This window comes from Lagopus leucura, unplaced genomic scaffold, assembly GCF_019238085.1.
Source record: "Lagopus leucura isolate 7727_CA_CO unplaced genomic scaffold, USGS_WTPT01 Super-Scaffold_100012, whole genome shotgun sequence".
Lineage (NCBI taxonomy): Eukaryota > Metazoa > Chordata > Aves > Galliformes > Phasianidae > Lagopus > Lagopus leucura.
In genome coordinates, this window is record NW_024962267.1 from 5,254,109 (window position 1) to 5,266,495 (window position 12,387).

Genomic DNA, 12,387 nt, shown 5'->3' on the forward strand with positions numbered 1-12,387 from the left:
AAACTCAGATCTTCTGAGCTCCATGGGAGTGCTTCACCACCAGCTCAGTGCCCTCACTGTGCAGCACAATATCAGAGATCTTTGTGGCTCAGCAGAAGCTATAGTCAGAGGTGAAGAGCATAGTATAAAACACATGAACTACATGCACTGAACACAGACAGCTTTTGGACAAGTAACAAAGTTTACACTATTACCAAAGTGGACAATATTCCTCCCAGAACTTCCATGAGCAGGAGAAAGTCTGCAGCGAACCAAATTGCCAAAGATAAATTAGACACGAGTCAAAAGAAAACGGAGCTGACAACAACAACAGATGGGAAGAGGAGGAATGGAGAACAGGAACACAGCAAGAAGACGTGAACCATAAGGAAAAAAGCATTCTAGCCTGTGGGAGGGCCTAGGTAGCCAGTTAATTACTCATTAAGGTTAGTAGCTATTTATTATTATTCTAAATACTTCACTGAAGGCATTTTAGTAGTGCCCAGCTGCACTTTACATAAGACAGACAACGTGCAGGACAGCTATGTTATTTACTGGGAGCTGAACATCCCACTTTATTGACGGAGTAATAGAGTATATTATTCAGTACAAAATTTTATATAGAAAAATAAACTTATTTTACTGGGAAGATCATTTAAATAGAGGTCCAATTGTTTTATTTCAGAGCATAAAAGTGAAATCCAAAATTTATCAGCACGCTGCTTTCCCTGGGGCTAGCTCTAGCTCTTGCTATGTATGCAGCCAACAGGATGACAGCTTTAGTTTCAGTAGAATTTAAGCCTTCATAAAAGAAATATTTGGCTGTTCACAAGGAAGAAAAGAACAGCCCAGCATATCAGCTGGCATACCTGTTATGGTAGCCTATTAAAATAGCTTTAAGCATGAACTGCTTCTTTCATCTTAAAAGAAGCTTCAGATATCTTAGTGGCCAATTTCTGAAACACTCACATGAATTCTGCACCTATGGAAGTGTGACAGGCTAAGCCTAAGGGAAAAATAAGCCTTTTTCCCTGAGAGCTTCAGCTCACCACCAAGGAAGGAGCACTCTCTTGCCACTTCATGCAGAATAAAGAAAACTGATCAAAATGGGCCAGGCTGAAACGTGCATACTCCACAGGTAAGTTCAGTCGTGTTTTGGAGCAATTCTATTTAACCCAGCTGAACTTCGGGCTGCATGCTTACGTGTGTGTACACACACAGGTATACATAGTTACCCAGGTATCTCAGATGAGAATTAAGGAACATTGTGTAAAAAAATTCCAAAATTTCTAAAAAATTTCTAAAAAATGAATTCAGCTCTTACTATTGCCATCACTGTCTGGTGTAGAGCTACACATTGGTTAAAAATATATTGAAGTAGAAAGACGTGCAAAGTTTAGTCTTGAATAATGTCTTTATGATTTTTTTTTCCCTACCAACTAACATGATGTCAGAACACTGTCACTAAGGTGAAGTGAAAGGATGCAATCAGTTTTGTGCTGTTTCCTCTCTCAGACTGCTTGTAGATCAGCTTTGGATTCAGGATAAAGTATGACTAAATTTTGCTACATTTATGATGAAAAAATGTAATTCAGCTATTATTACACAGAAAGTTCTTTCAAAATTCTCCTTCCCTAGTTCCACACCTCTGGCCCCAGCCTCTAAAAGCTGGCTTTCTAGCAGAACGCAGACACACAGTTCTGACCTTTGTGTTCAGGAAATCTTTTGCAAATGTTCAGTTTTAGATGTATTAAGGAATCTCAGGGCTATTAACACATCTTCTGGAAGAGCACAGTGTGTACATCCCAAAAGAGCCCACTGAAAATGAGCACCATTCAGCTATTAAAGTAATTGTCTGCTGAAATTAAAAAGATTCATTTGCACCATTATAATCCAATAGCCTGCCAGTTACGTTGCCTTTTAAAATATCAGTGGCTAGTTTCTTAATGCAATTTCATAGTTTAGGAGAGAGGATACACGGATCAATTTCTCGCACAATACATGTAGTTGGTTGACTAAGCTAAGCATTACTTATTTTTGACATTTATTTTGCCTTCAGAATTCTCTTCTGATGCCACATAATCTTGAGCGTGCCCTGGCCCCCAAACACAAAGAAAACATGGCTCATAATCACAGCTAACATTATTACCTTTTTTAAAAATCCTGCTGCAGAACCTTATTTCAATTCATTCTCAGTATCGCAACAATAGAATTTGCAGGAGGGGAAACCATGGTAACCAACTAAATGTGCTACAGCAGATATCTGCTCAAAAGAACATGCAGTACCATCACACTTCAACGCCTACCGCTAGTACAATCTCTACCCATTTCCCCTTTATCCTCACCCTAATTATTAAACAAGCTCCCAACCACAAAAGACTACATTGCAAACCATGTCTTATTGTTACTGTCATTTGCTATAGGTCCTAGCATCAAGCACTGCATTACTGTTTTGCCAGTTTTAAAGGCAGATCTAATACCTCCAGGAGTTAATTAGGAATTCTCATTTCCTTTCATCCGTTTGGAACATCTAATTAATATCAAAACATATTTTATATTTGTATAGTCATAGAGACACCCCGATATGTATGGACACACAAACATACCTACAATAATCTACTTACATTAGTAGCTCTTTTAAAACCTCAGGGATGCAAAAAAATTTCAGTGGCATTCTCTGACTAATTAACTAGTAAACACTGGTGGTTTCTGCTGGGCTTTTAAAAAAAATAAACTGTGAAAAAACGTATTCATGATTAATTACAGGCATTAAATATAGCAGGGTGCTGACTTGATGCTCTCACGTGTGTTTATGTTCCATTCTATTTCATCCGGTGTCTGAACTGATACAATTTCACAGGCCTTCTCAGCCACTGAACATCAATTTCATTTGAAAGATTGCTTTGGATATTTAACCAAACTCACACGCTTAGAAAATGATAATTTAAATGTGGGTTTGTTTGTTTTTTTTTTTCCCTTAACAACATACTCCTATTCTGATATAAATCCCGAAAAAAATTGTTTTCTGAAAACAAAAGCTCTTTTGTTTCAAATTTAAACGTAAAAGACACTCGATAATGTCATGAAGCAAACTAACTGCACAACGATGGATGAATGTAGACAAAAATAGCCCATCAGAAGGTGATCAAAATGCAGCTTCTTATGTAAGCGACAAGCAGATTCTACAGTAACTCACAGACAACATAACTAACTGAGAAGTTCTTGGGGGTGACAATCACTTGTTCTACCTTATTAAAGAAGAAATGTTCCAAACTTTGATTTTGACCTCAGTTAACTGTTCCACAACATCACACTAAGAATATCTGACTGACGTGGCTATGCTTGTAAAAGCAATTAGTTGCCCTGTCCTATGTGTGAACATTTCATCTGTGGTAGGCTGTGTCTATAGCTCTTGCAGCTCAACAGCTGCAAGGCCTTTAGATTTACTGGAGCTAGTTCTATAAAAGCATTAGAGCCTAATGCTCCACAGTAAAAAAAAATCATTTGGAGAGAAATGAAGAAGACAGGGAGAACAAAGAAAGAAAACTTCATGGCCCACTTCATTCTGAACAGGATGTGCAGTTCTGGCCTCCTCGCCTCCAAAAATCACCACAGAGGAAAAGAAAGGCACACAGAAAGATGATAGAGATGATGAGAGGTATGAAACAGCTTCCCTACGAAACCTGAATGTATAGCCTCGGGCTCACTGACCTGTCAAATGAAGAATAATGGGGATGTGACCGGCGTAGAAAAAGTAAATGGAGAGAATCAAATGTAATTCTGAGATCTTCAACTTGCTGATATAATAGTAAAGCTATACAACTGAGGGTGGGGGGATAAACCCTTTGCAAACAATTAACCAGACCTCTTCTCAGATCTGCACCTTTTATGATGACAAGGTATCCCCTACAATAAGCCAAAAAAAAAAAAAAAAAAAGAAAAAAAAGAAAGAAAAAAAAGAAAAAAAAAGAAATGCAGAAGATCTGTGTTAGGAACAGGAGAACACCAAGAATCTTCACGCATCAACTGCATGTGGATTTTGTGCACTTTAGCTTAGCTGAAGCTACAACTTCATGTGATTGTCCAATCTGTTCCAGATTTCAAAAAAACATTTTTTTTTCTATCTGTGAATTCTGATTGCCTATAAAGGAGTTATGATATGGTGTTAATAGTTTATTCACTATCTTCTAGGAAGATTAAGCTGTTTAACAAGTGGAAATCTTCAACAGAGCAGCCAGTGACTATCCCTGGAAGGTGCCCACTCTAACTACAGTCTAGAAGAGAACGAGCATGTGGATACAGAGAAAACAAGAGAGAGTGGGTGTTTTTCCCATAAGATATAGCACTCTGTGAGGTGATCTTCTGTAGTAATCACAGTACAAAGATGAGTTAGGATTCATTAATGTTTATCAGATTTGCAGCACAGAGAATGATGCACTCAAATTTACATTTGGGTACTGATAATAAGGAGTTTTATCCCTATCTCTTGATCTAGTTTGCTTTGTAGTCAAGATTTTGTTTTTTCTTTCAATTTAACTGTGTTAGAAACTTCAACAATACAGCACAGACCAGATGTTGAAGTAGAATAAATAGGATTTAATAGTTTAAAAAAGTAATGTAAAGTAAATATCAAATAACAGGATATTTTCCTTTCGAATTCTGCAAGAATATGTAACACCTTCATTTATTAACACTAAACTGAAATATTAGAATGAATTTGAAAATGTTTTACAGTTGAAACTAAGTTGTTAGTTACTGCAGGTTTGGAGCACCCCACTGGCACTGCTGGGTAAACTTATTAAAATAAAGTGAAACCTATTCTGTGGATGTTTCTTTTCGCTTTTTCTAACAGCTGACCAAGTTTTCTTCCCTCCCACATCTTCTCAAGGGTAAAAAAAAAAAAATAAAAAAATGGCAGACAGCAAAAAGAAAGTAATAATTACATAGAAGTGATCTTAAAATTAAGATGACTCCAGGAATGACAGAGTGGCGTTTAAGCTCTGTCTGAAAAAATCACATTGATTTACACAGCTAGAAAACAGAAAGATGAAGCTGGAGACCCTAAAGTCAGTCAAAGTCTTCTCTCAAACTTCGAAAGGTTTTGCCGGTTCATGCTACCCTACTGACAAATTTCCTTTCTGGCCATGGAAATTATATTCCCAAATTGTTACTGCAGTTAACTAAGCTGCAGCTCTCTCTTCTTTCTGGCAGTATAGCGACACATGCACAAATGATGGTGTCTGTCTGGAATCTTATTACACAGTTACCTCAGTACAACACTTTTTTTCTGAGAAAGAAAACTAATCATCTATTATTTCAGGATATTCTTATTTGAATCATAATCTTATTTTACCCATATAAAGATTTCAGTAACTATCTTCTCTTTCAATGCTTTTTAACAGAAAAACTTTGAGTTAAAACTGTGCTACTAACACTGTTTCCCATTTGACTATTTATGTATACAACTCAGAGCAGAATAAACACAATTACTTTAAAAGTAATTAAACTATATAAATTCACAACTATTCAAATTATTTTTTGTTTCACTGAGAGTATTATCTGATCTACCTGCTGGGATTTTGCAAAGCAAGGAAACAGATCTGCAAACACTGTTAGTTAAGAGAGGCTCAGACAAAAAGACACCTGATTTATAGGCTGTCCCACACAGGGGCTAGAGAGAACTAACTGCTCTTCAGCAACAGCTAGCTAGCTAGTAAGTAACCCACAGATTAGAATACTCATGAGACCTCATGAGATGCCTTCTGTTTCTTGACTGCTCTCTTAGTGACTAAATGGGGTCACGCATCTGGAAGGCTAGGGGAGAACAGCAAAATGATGGAAAATCAGCAGAAACACAACTGCTGCAACCTTGGAGGTGCAAACAGAAAAGGACCCTTAGCACTTCAGAAGCAGCTAAGGGACTTCAGAAGGCTAAAGATACCAAATCTGTAATTAGGGTAAAAAAGCACGAGTTCCTTAAATGCTTACTGTGATTTTTAAAAAATTAAAAGAATCACAAGGAAGTTTAAGCATTAAGGCCAACAACACAGTACAATCTTTTGAATATTTTATACATTTTAAAATGAAATATTAATTACCAACCTTAATGCCAAAGTGTAGGTTCCAGGTTGCCTTTGGCTTTCACGAATGAGATAGCTTCCCTCTGCAACACTTAATAACTGGTCAGCTTCTTCCCTTGAGATCATGCCATGAAATCTAAGGAACAAAAGCATTTTGAAACACATGCTGTTTCACTTTTAAATCACCTCCTCCTCGAAAAGCACCAGCTATGGTATTTGAAAAACAGAATAACATAAAAATGATTGCTTTGCAGAAACCTACATCTTAAATTAATCTTTCCGGTTGTATTTCAAATTGCTTTAAATGGTTCAGGAAGGCTTCTCTTTATCTGTTAAACAAGCATACTACTTTTATAATTGACAGTCATCAATTTAATAGGTAGAAAAGAGTCCATTTTCTCCTCTTGGCTTCAGATGCTTTGTGCCAGAGGCATGTGATCCAATATTTTACAACATTCAGGAATACTGCGGCAACTCGCTATAGTCCTGGGGATGGCATAGTCTTATTAACTACTGCTTTAAATACCGAGCTAGGCATCTCTTACCAAAATATACATAAATCAGATCTGTTTTTCTTCCCCCACACTAGATCTAACCATCTCTACCTCATCAGTCTGAAAACAAATACACATATAAGATACCCATCAATGTTACATTTCTGTTTCAAATCTTCTTTTTCCTGCATGCAAACATCTTTCACAAAAGCCAGTTGGAGAGCGGAGTAAAAAAGAGACAACTCCCTGAAAGTGCAGAAATATACGGCTTTCTCAAGTAAGTTATCACTCAATAACATCTATAGCCATCAGAAATAGCAGCTGTAATTTTTGGTAGACAAAAATGGTAGCACTGCAATAATAACACGATGGTGAGCAAGACATGCTGCAAGGAAATAGAACAAAAGCTCTCGCTGCAAAAGCAAAATGAGCAGCCTGGCAGAAGTAACAAGGCTGAGGTGCAGTTGTAGTGGCTGATGATGACAGGGCCACCAAAATGCAACTTTCGACCGTGCCAAGGTCTTGCACAGTGACAGCTGGGCAGATGCAGGAGCAAAGCACTGCAAAGTCACCCACTGCGAGGGAAAGCTGCCTTTGAAGGGTGCAGTGGCATTCCCAATCCTCTGTGCTTCTGTGCAAACCATGCTGAAAAGCAGTGTGTCCACTGCAAACACTTTCAGGCTTTCCTGTAAATGTTATCAGCCAACACATCATGGGGATAAAGCACGTTCAGATGCATGTTACTTACTCTCTTCCATAATATTTGGGACGGTTCTCTACCTAGAAAAAAAAAACAGATGGAAACTGTAATGTTTCACATTTACAAGTGTATCCACTGTATGACCAAGATGTTATAATTGCAATATAATCAAAAGAGGAAGGCAAAAGCAAACAAGGATCACAAAAGAGAATAAGTAGAAGAGCTTATCCTTGGGTTGAGCTCACTAGAAGATACCAGAAGAGGGGATCTCCAGAAGAGATCCTTCCCCTCTGGTAGCCAGCTCTTAAATAGGTCCAGGAGGGGTGGAGCCTGGCTCCACCCCTTCCGGCAGCACAGGTGAATTGCCTTCACCTGTGCTCCTCTGGCTGACTCAAGGCTCACCTCAGGTGATTAATCAGAGGTTCAGGCCGTGACTCAGCAGTTCCCATACAATCCACATAATGTCCTTAATAGAATATTATTAATAGGTAGGGCCATAATGGTAAGTATGTATCAAAATCATTGGCTATCCCAAGGTTTTCTCTGGGAGTGGAATACAGGAAGTCAAAGGTGGAACTTTAGGAGAACACTGCACTTCTGAAAGGCTTAACATGGGGTGAGAAGGAACAAGCTGCTTGGGTCATGTCCATGGGTCTCTGTTAACACAAACTGATGGCATTAAGTGTTGCTCATGCAAATTGTCAACAAATGAAACAAAATATTCATTTTGCAGAAATGTACTGTATTGAGGGCACTAGTGTAATGAAACATTTGCAAAACTCTAAAATGTAAGTAGTATCTTCTATCACACAGCTGTTGCTGTCACTGGCAGAGGAAATGAAGCTTCTGTCATGCTCAGGGAGGGCAAGTGGCAGATTAAAGGCTCATCAGCAAGTGACTAATTCGCATACTACTCCACTGAACTGTGATCTACAGCACCACCTAAGAGAATTCAGCATCACATGAAAATGTCCTACTGCATAACACAAGGCAGCCCATTCTACAGAGACCCTACAGTGTGAACAGACGCACCAGGCAAAGGGTGGCAGAAGTCAACTTTCCTGCCAAGTATTTTGGATGAAGCAACTCAATTGCAATCGTTTGGGAAGTTTTTGACAAGAGAGGGACTGAAGACCTCCTTAAAGAAAATTCAATAATCTAACCCACCAGGTTATCCTTCTTAGCCGAATTTAGAGGAGGGAAATCTTTGGAAAATAAAATTCAACGCTTAGTTATACAACTTGAACTGCAAGAGTCTAAAACGATCCAGCTGCAATAAAATAAAAAGTACTCGCAGTAAACTGCCACTCTAGTTTCCTTTTCCCATCTTTCAGAGAACTGCCTATTAAAATTAGCACTCCTTTCCGGAGTATACCACACCACAGTGGAGTATAAATAAATACTTCAGATGTCCAAAATGTGAAAAAAATACAACTTGATGCACAGTCCAGTGACAACTCTTCTGTACTCCCAGCAAAAAGCTGTTGTGATGGTATATCATTTCTGTGAAAACATTCAGTCACTGGAAAGATGAAAACGTTCTAAAAATATATTCTTTTCCCCCATAAAATCACACAGAGTGATAACTGTATTGAAAGGTACAGAAAAGAGACTGGATCAACTCAAAAAAAGGGAAAAAAATAATCTTTTTTTTTTTTTTTTTTGTTAAAATTAGGCTATTTTATTAAAAGGAACACAATACGGAATCAGAAAAAAAGTGAAATTATTTTGCAGTTACTAAGGACATCCTCAGAATAATTGCAAATTTAATAGAAACTGTAATGCTGCATTCTGTGAAATTACTTGAAAACATGGATCGGCAGATGACAGGAGCTCACTGAGCCTCCGGCCCATCTGAGCCGGATTTGCAGTTCACTTTGGTGGACTGTGATTTAGAGAGTAAAATAACTGCTCTGGTTGACATTGAGTCCCTACTGATCAGTTTTACGAACTGCATAAAAACGTCAGTGTAAATGTTGATGTGCAACACAGCCTGCCTTTATAAGACCCTGTGCAACAGGAACCCACTTGGTTCCTGGCCTGGTTTTCTGTGCGTGTCTGTGTGCTTTCTCAATAACTTTTTTACTTATCATAATATTAGCTTTTTGTCACCTAGGCTGAATGTGTACATTTAGTTTCTAAGGCAACTCCACCTGAGCTCAGCGGAGGCCTTCTTCACTCCCCACTAGCTGGGCTACACATCCAGTGCAGTCCATGTGAATGTACGAAAGCAAACACTTCTTGTAAGCCACATTTATCGTGTCTGACAATTTGCACCATGCTTCAGCTTTCTACAACACTTCCTGTAGTATCATTGCACCAACTTTACTCACAGTAAATTAGGCCTAAAAGAAAGCATGGCATTTGCTCTTACTTCTGCTGCAAGCAAGATGCTGCTTTTCTGGGTTTTTGTGTCTGTTTGGACTTCCCAGAATTCCCACCACACTGTATTTCTGTGTCCTCCAGCAAAGCGTGAGCACTGAGAGCCAATCAGGTCAGCACAAAGCCTTGTGGGGTTGACTTGCACTGGGTTAACAGCAAGCTTAGGGCACAAAACAGAAACGTTCAGTGGGACTGGAACTAAAACCTATGTGAAAAAGGGAATATGCTTTGAAATAAAACCAAAGCAGCTGCATTAATTCTGAGATATTTGTCCTCAATTTGCTTTGTACTATACATGCACTTGAGGCCAATGGAAAGATCTAGGCCTTGCTGCGATGTCTACAAGAAACACGAAGGTGAATGTAATTATCTACAACTGCTTTGTTTATGATCTTTTTCCCCCTGCAAACTGAGGTGAAGCCAATGTAACTCAGTTTAGGAACAGATAACAGGGCAGCCCCAGTAAGTACCTAACAGGAACCACTCCTCTGGAGAAGAGCCTACGTACCATGGAGGCTGGGTCATCCTTCTGGGTGAGTATGATACAGACAAAGCCACCTTTATGAACAGATTGAACATGGATGTGCATTAGATATGCTCGGTCTGATGTGTGCAGAGGTGTGCAGAGGCCATTTTCACAAGGCTACGCAGAGATGCTGCTTAACAGCTTGTTTACTACTAGCACCAAATCAGAATGAAGCCTTGTTATAGGGCAGGAAAGGGCAGTGATCTTAAGTATCTCCTCCATAGGACTGTTTGATAATTTTTCATTCCTAATTCTTTAAAATATATCACAAAATGCCTTCAGATGGCAGTTAAGGATGCCCTACATATGCCTGCATGTGCAAGCACACACATATGTATATAGAAGATCATATGCACCATAAACAGAAATTTCAGAGAGGTAATACAATATTAACTGGACAAACAGCATTGTAATATTGATGCAAATCTCACATAGAAATCCAACACCCTTGTCATATTGCAGAATCACCAACTCTGAAGTCTACAAATGAACATCACGCAGAGTTAAAAGACGTGGCTCTACGGCACATTTACAACAAAAATCCCCAGAAGCAGCACTGCTCTTTCTAGCTCAGTGTAATTCCACTGATCTGCGTGTTGCTCTGATACAAAACTGGTGCAGCAGCTCAAACTCTCTGTATTTGAGAAGCATTTCATGTTAAGTAGGTCATTCTGTTGAACGCACCTCTCAGTATCAGCACTTGTACACAACGTGCCTTTGCACCTCAAATAAGAGTGGGATTTCTTTATTTTAAAGTGTGACATTCATTTATTCGTTAACAAGTGCTTTTCCTCTAACCATCAATCTTGCTTTTTTTTCAACAAGTGGAATACAGTAACAAGGAGAGCAATTTAGGCACTAATACCTCACCAAATTACATGTTGTTCCCTCCCACTGACCTCTTTGATGTTCGCTGGACCAAAATTCTCCTCCTAATATTTATGAATTTGTTTATACAGCTGAATAATTCAACCACTTAGGAAAAGACTCTGCTCCCCACTGACTCATGCATGGCTGCTAATAGTAACCCAGCTGAGAAAGAGCAGATCACAAAGCTCAACACTAGCAGGAGAGGCTGAGACCACAGAGAAAGGTTAAACATGTTCCTGATCAATGAATACATCTCCACATCTAACCTGAAGCAGCTGCAAAAACTGTTCCATGTTTATAACGAAAAACACTTATCTGTGTTGTAATGCATTATTTCAATTTTACCTTCATTAGGTAGAAAATACACTTCAAAGAGGTTGGTTTGTTGTTTTTTTTTCCTGCTGAATGGATACCATAAAGGGAAAAAGAATACTTAATATGTGCTGCCATGCAGCTAAATGTCTGCAACTGACTCATTCTTTCATAGCTCTTTTACTTAGCTCAATTCTTACTGATTTCTAAACCATGCAGATTTTACTTCTCAGTTTCTACAGCAGTGCTCACGGTACAGACACAGGTTTGCTCAGCAGTTCAAGAGCTCAGATGAAGCTATTTTAAAACACAGAACGTCTCCTTTCTTTTTTTGTTGCACAAGGAAAGTTTTACACTTTGTTAAAGTTCAACTGGTGCTGTTTTTCAATTTGCCGCCTCTATAATATCTGATAAAAATTTTATTTTTATAATTAATAGAGAATTATAGCGGTCAGTGTGACTTATATTTGAAGAAGCTTTAAACAGATACTTTTATATTCACATTTACATTTATATATATAAATATTCACAATATTTATATTGCATGACTAAGTCTTGTTCGATCCTGTAAAGAGGCCAAACTGGATCTGAAGGATTTCCATCACCCCAGAGAGAGAAAATACTGTGTATGATCAAATACACACACTAGTATCTCTGCTTGTTTGCCTGAGTTCACCCAGTTGAAGCCTAATAGCATTCTAAGAACACTGTGATGGAGAATGCTGTGTAAAATTTGCTTGTGACTTCTCATCACCCAGGGCTACAATGCTTGTAAAATTAATGCATTCTTTCCTAGAGCTAAGTCTTGCTTAAGTGCAATCAGCTATTGTTATGTTGTTCATAAAAATACAAATCCATCACATCAACAGAAGTCAGGAGTGTTTCCACTAAATTAAATATTTTGTTTCTGTTAAATCTCTACCTTTTATCTTAAAAACTGACAGGCTATTTCATGGAATCACAATTGGGCATTTGAAAAGATGACAGTGAAACGCCTGGTTTAATTGTGTAAAGTAATCCTTTTTCTGATCTAAACTGCAAGCT

General features: G+C 38.3%; 1 protein-coding gene across 2 annotated transcripts in view; it reads right to left on the minus strand.

The window, feature by feature from the left end:
* Nucleotides 1-12,387, minus strand: part of CHN1 (chimerin 1) — an 81,051-nt gene that overhangs the window by 49,671 nt on the left and 18,993 nt on the right. The window contains exons 4-5 of one of the 2 annotated variants that reach the window (XM_042874512.1): nucleotides 7,302-7,333; nucleotides 6,082-6,195 (exon numbers count right to left, since the gene is read on the minus strand). In XM_042874512.1, coding sequence (XP_042730446.1) covers nucleotides 6,082-6,195; nucleotides 7,302-7,333 — 146 coding nt within the window. Of the gene's footprint in view, nucleotides 1-6,081; nucleotides 6,196-7,129; nucleotides 7,213-7,301; nucleotides 7,334-12,387 lie in introns of those variants that run through there. The other variant, XM_042874513.1, reaches the window with a different exon arrangement.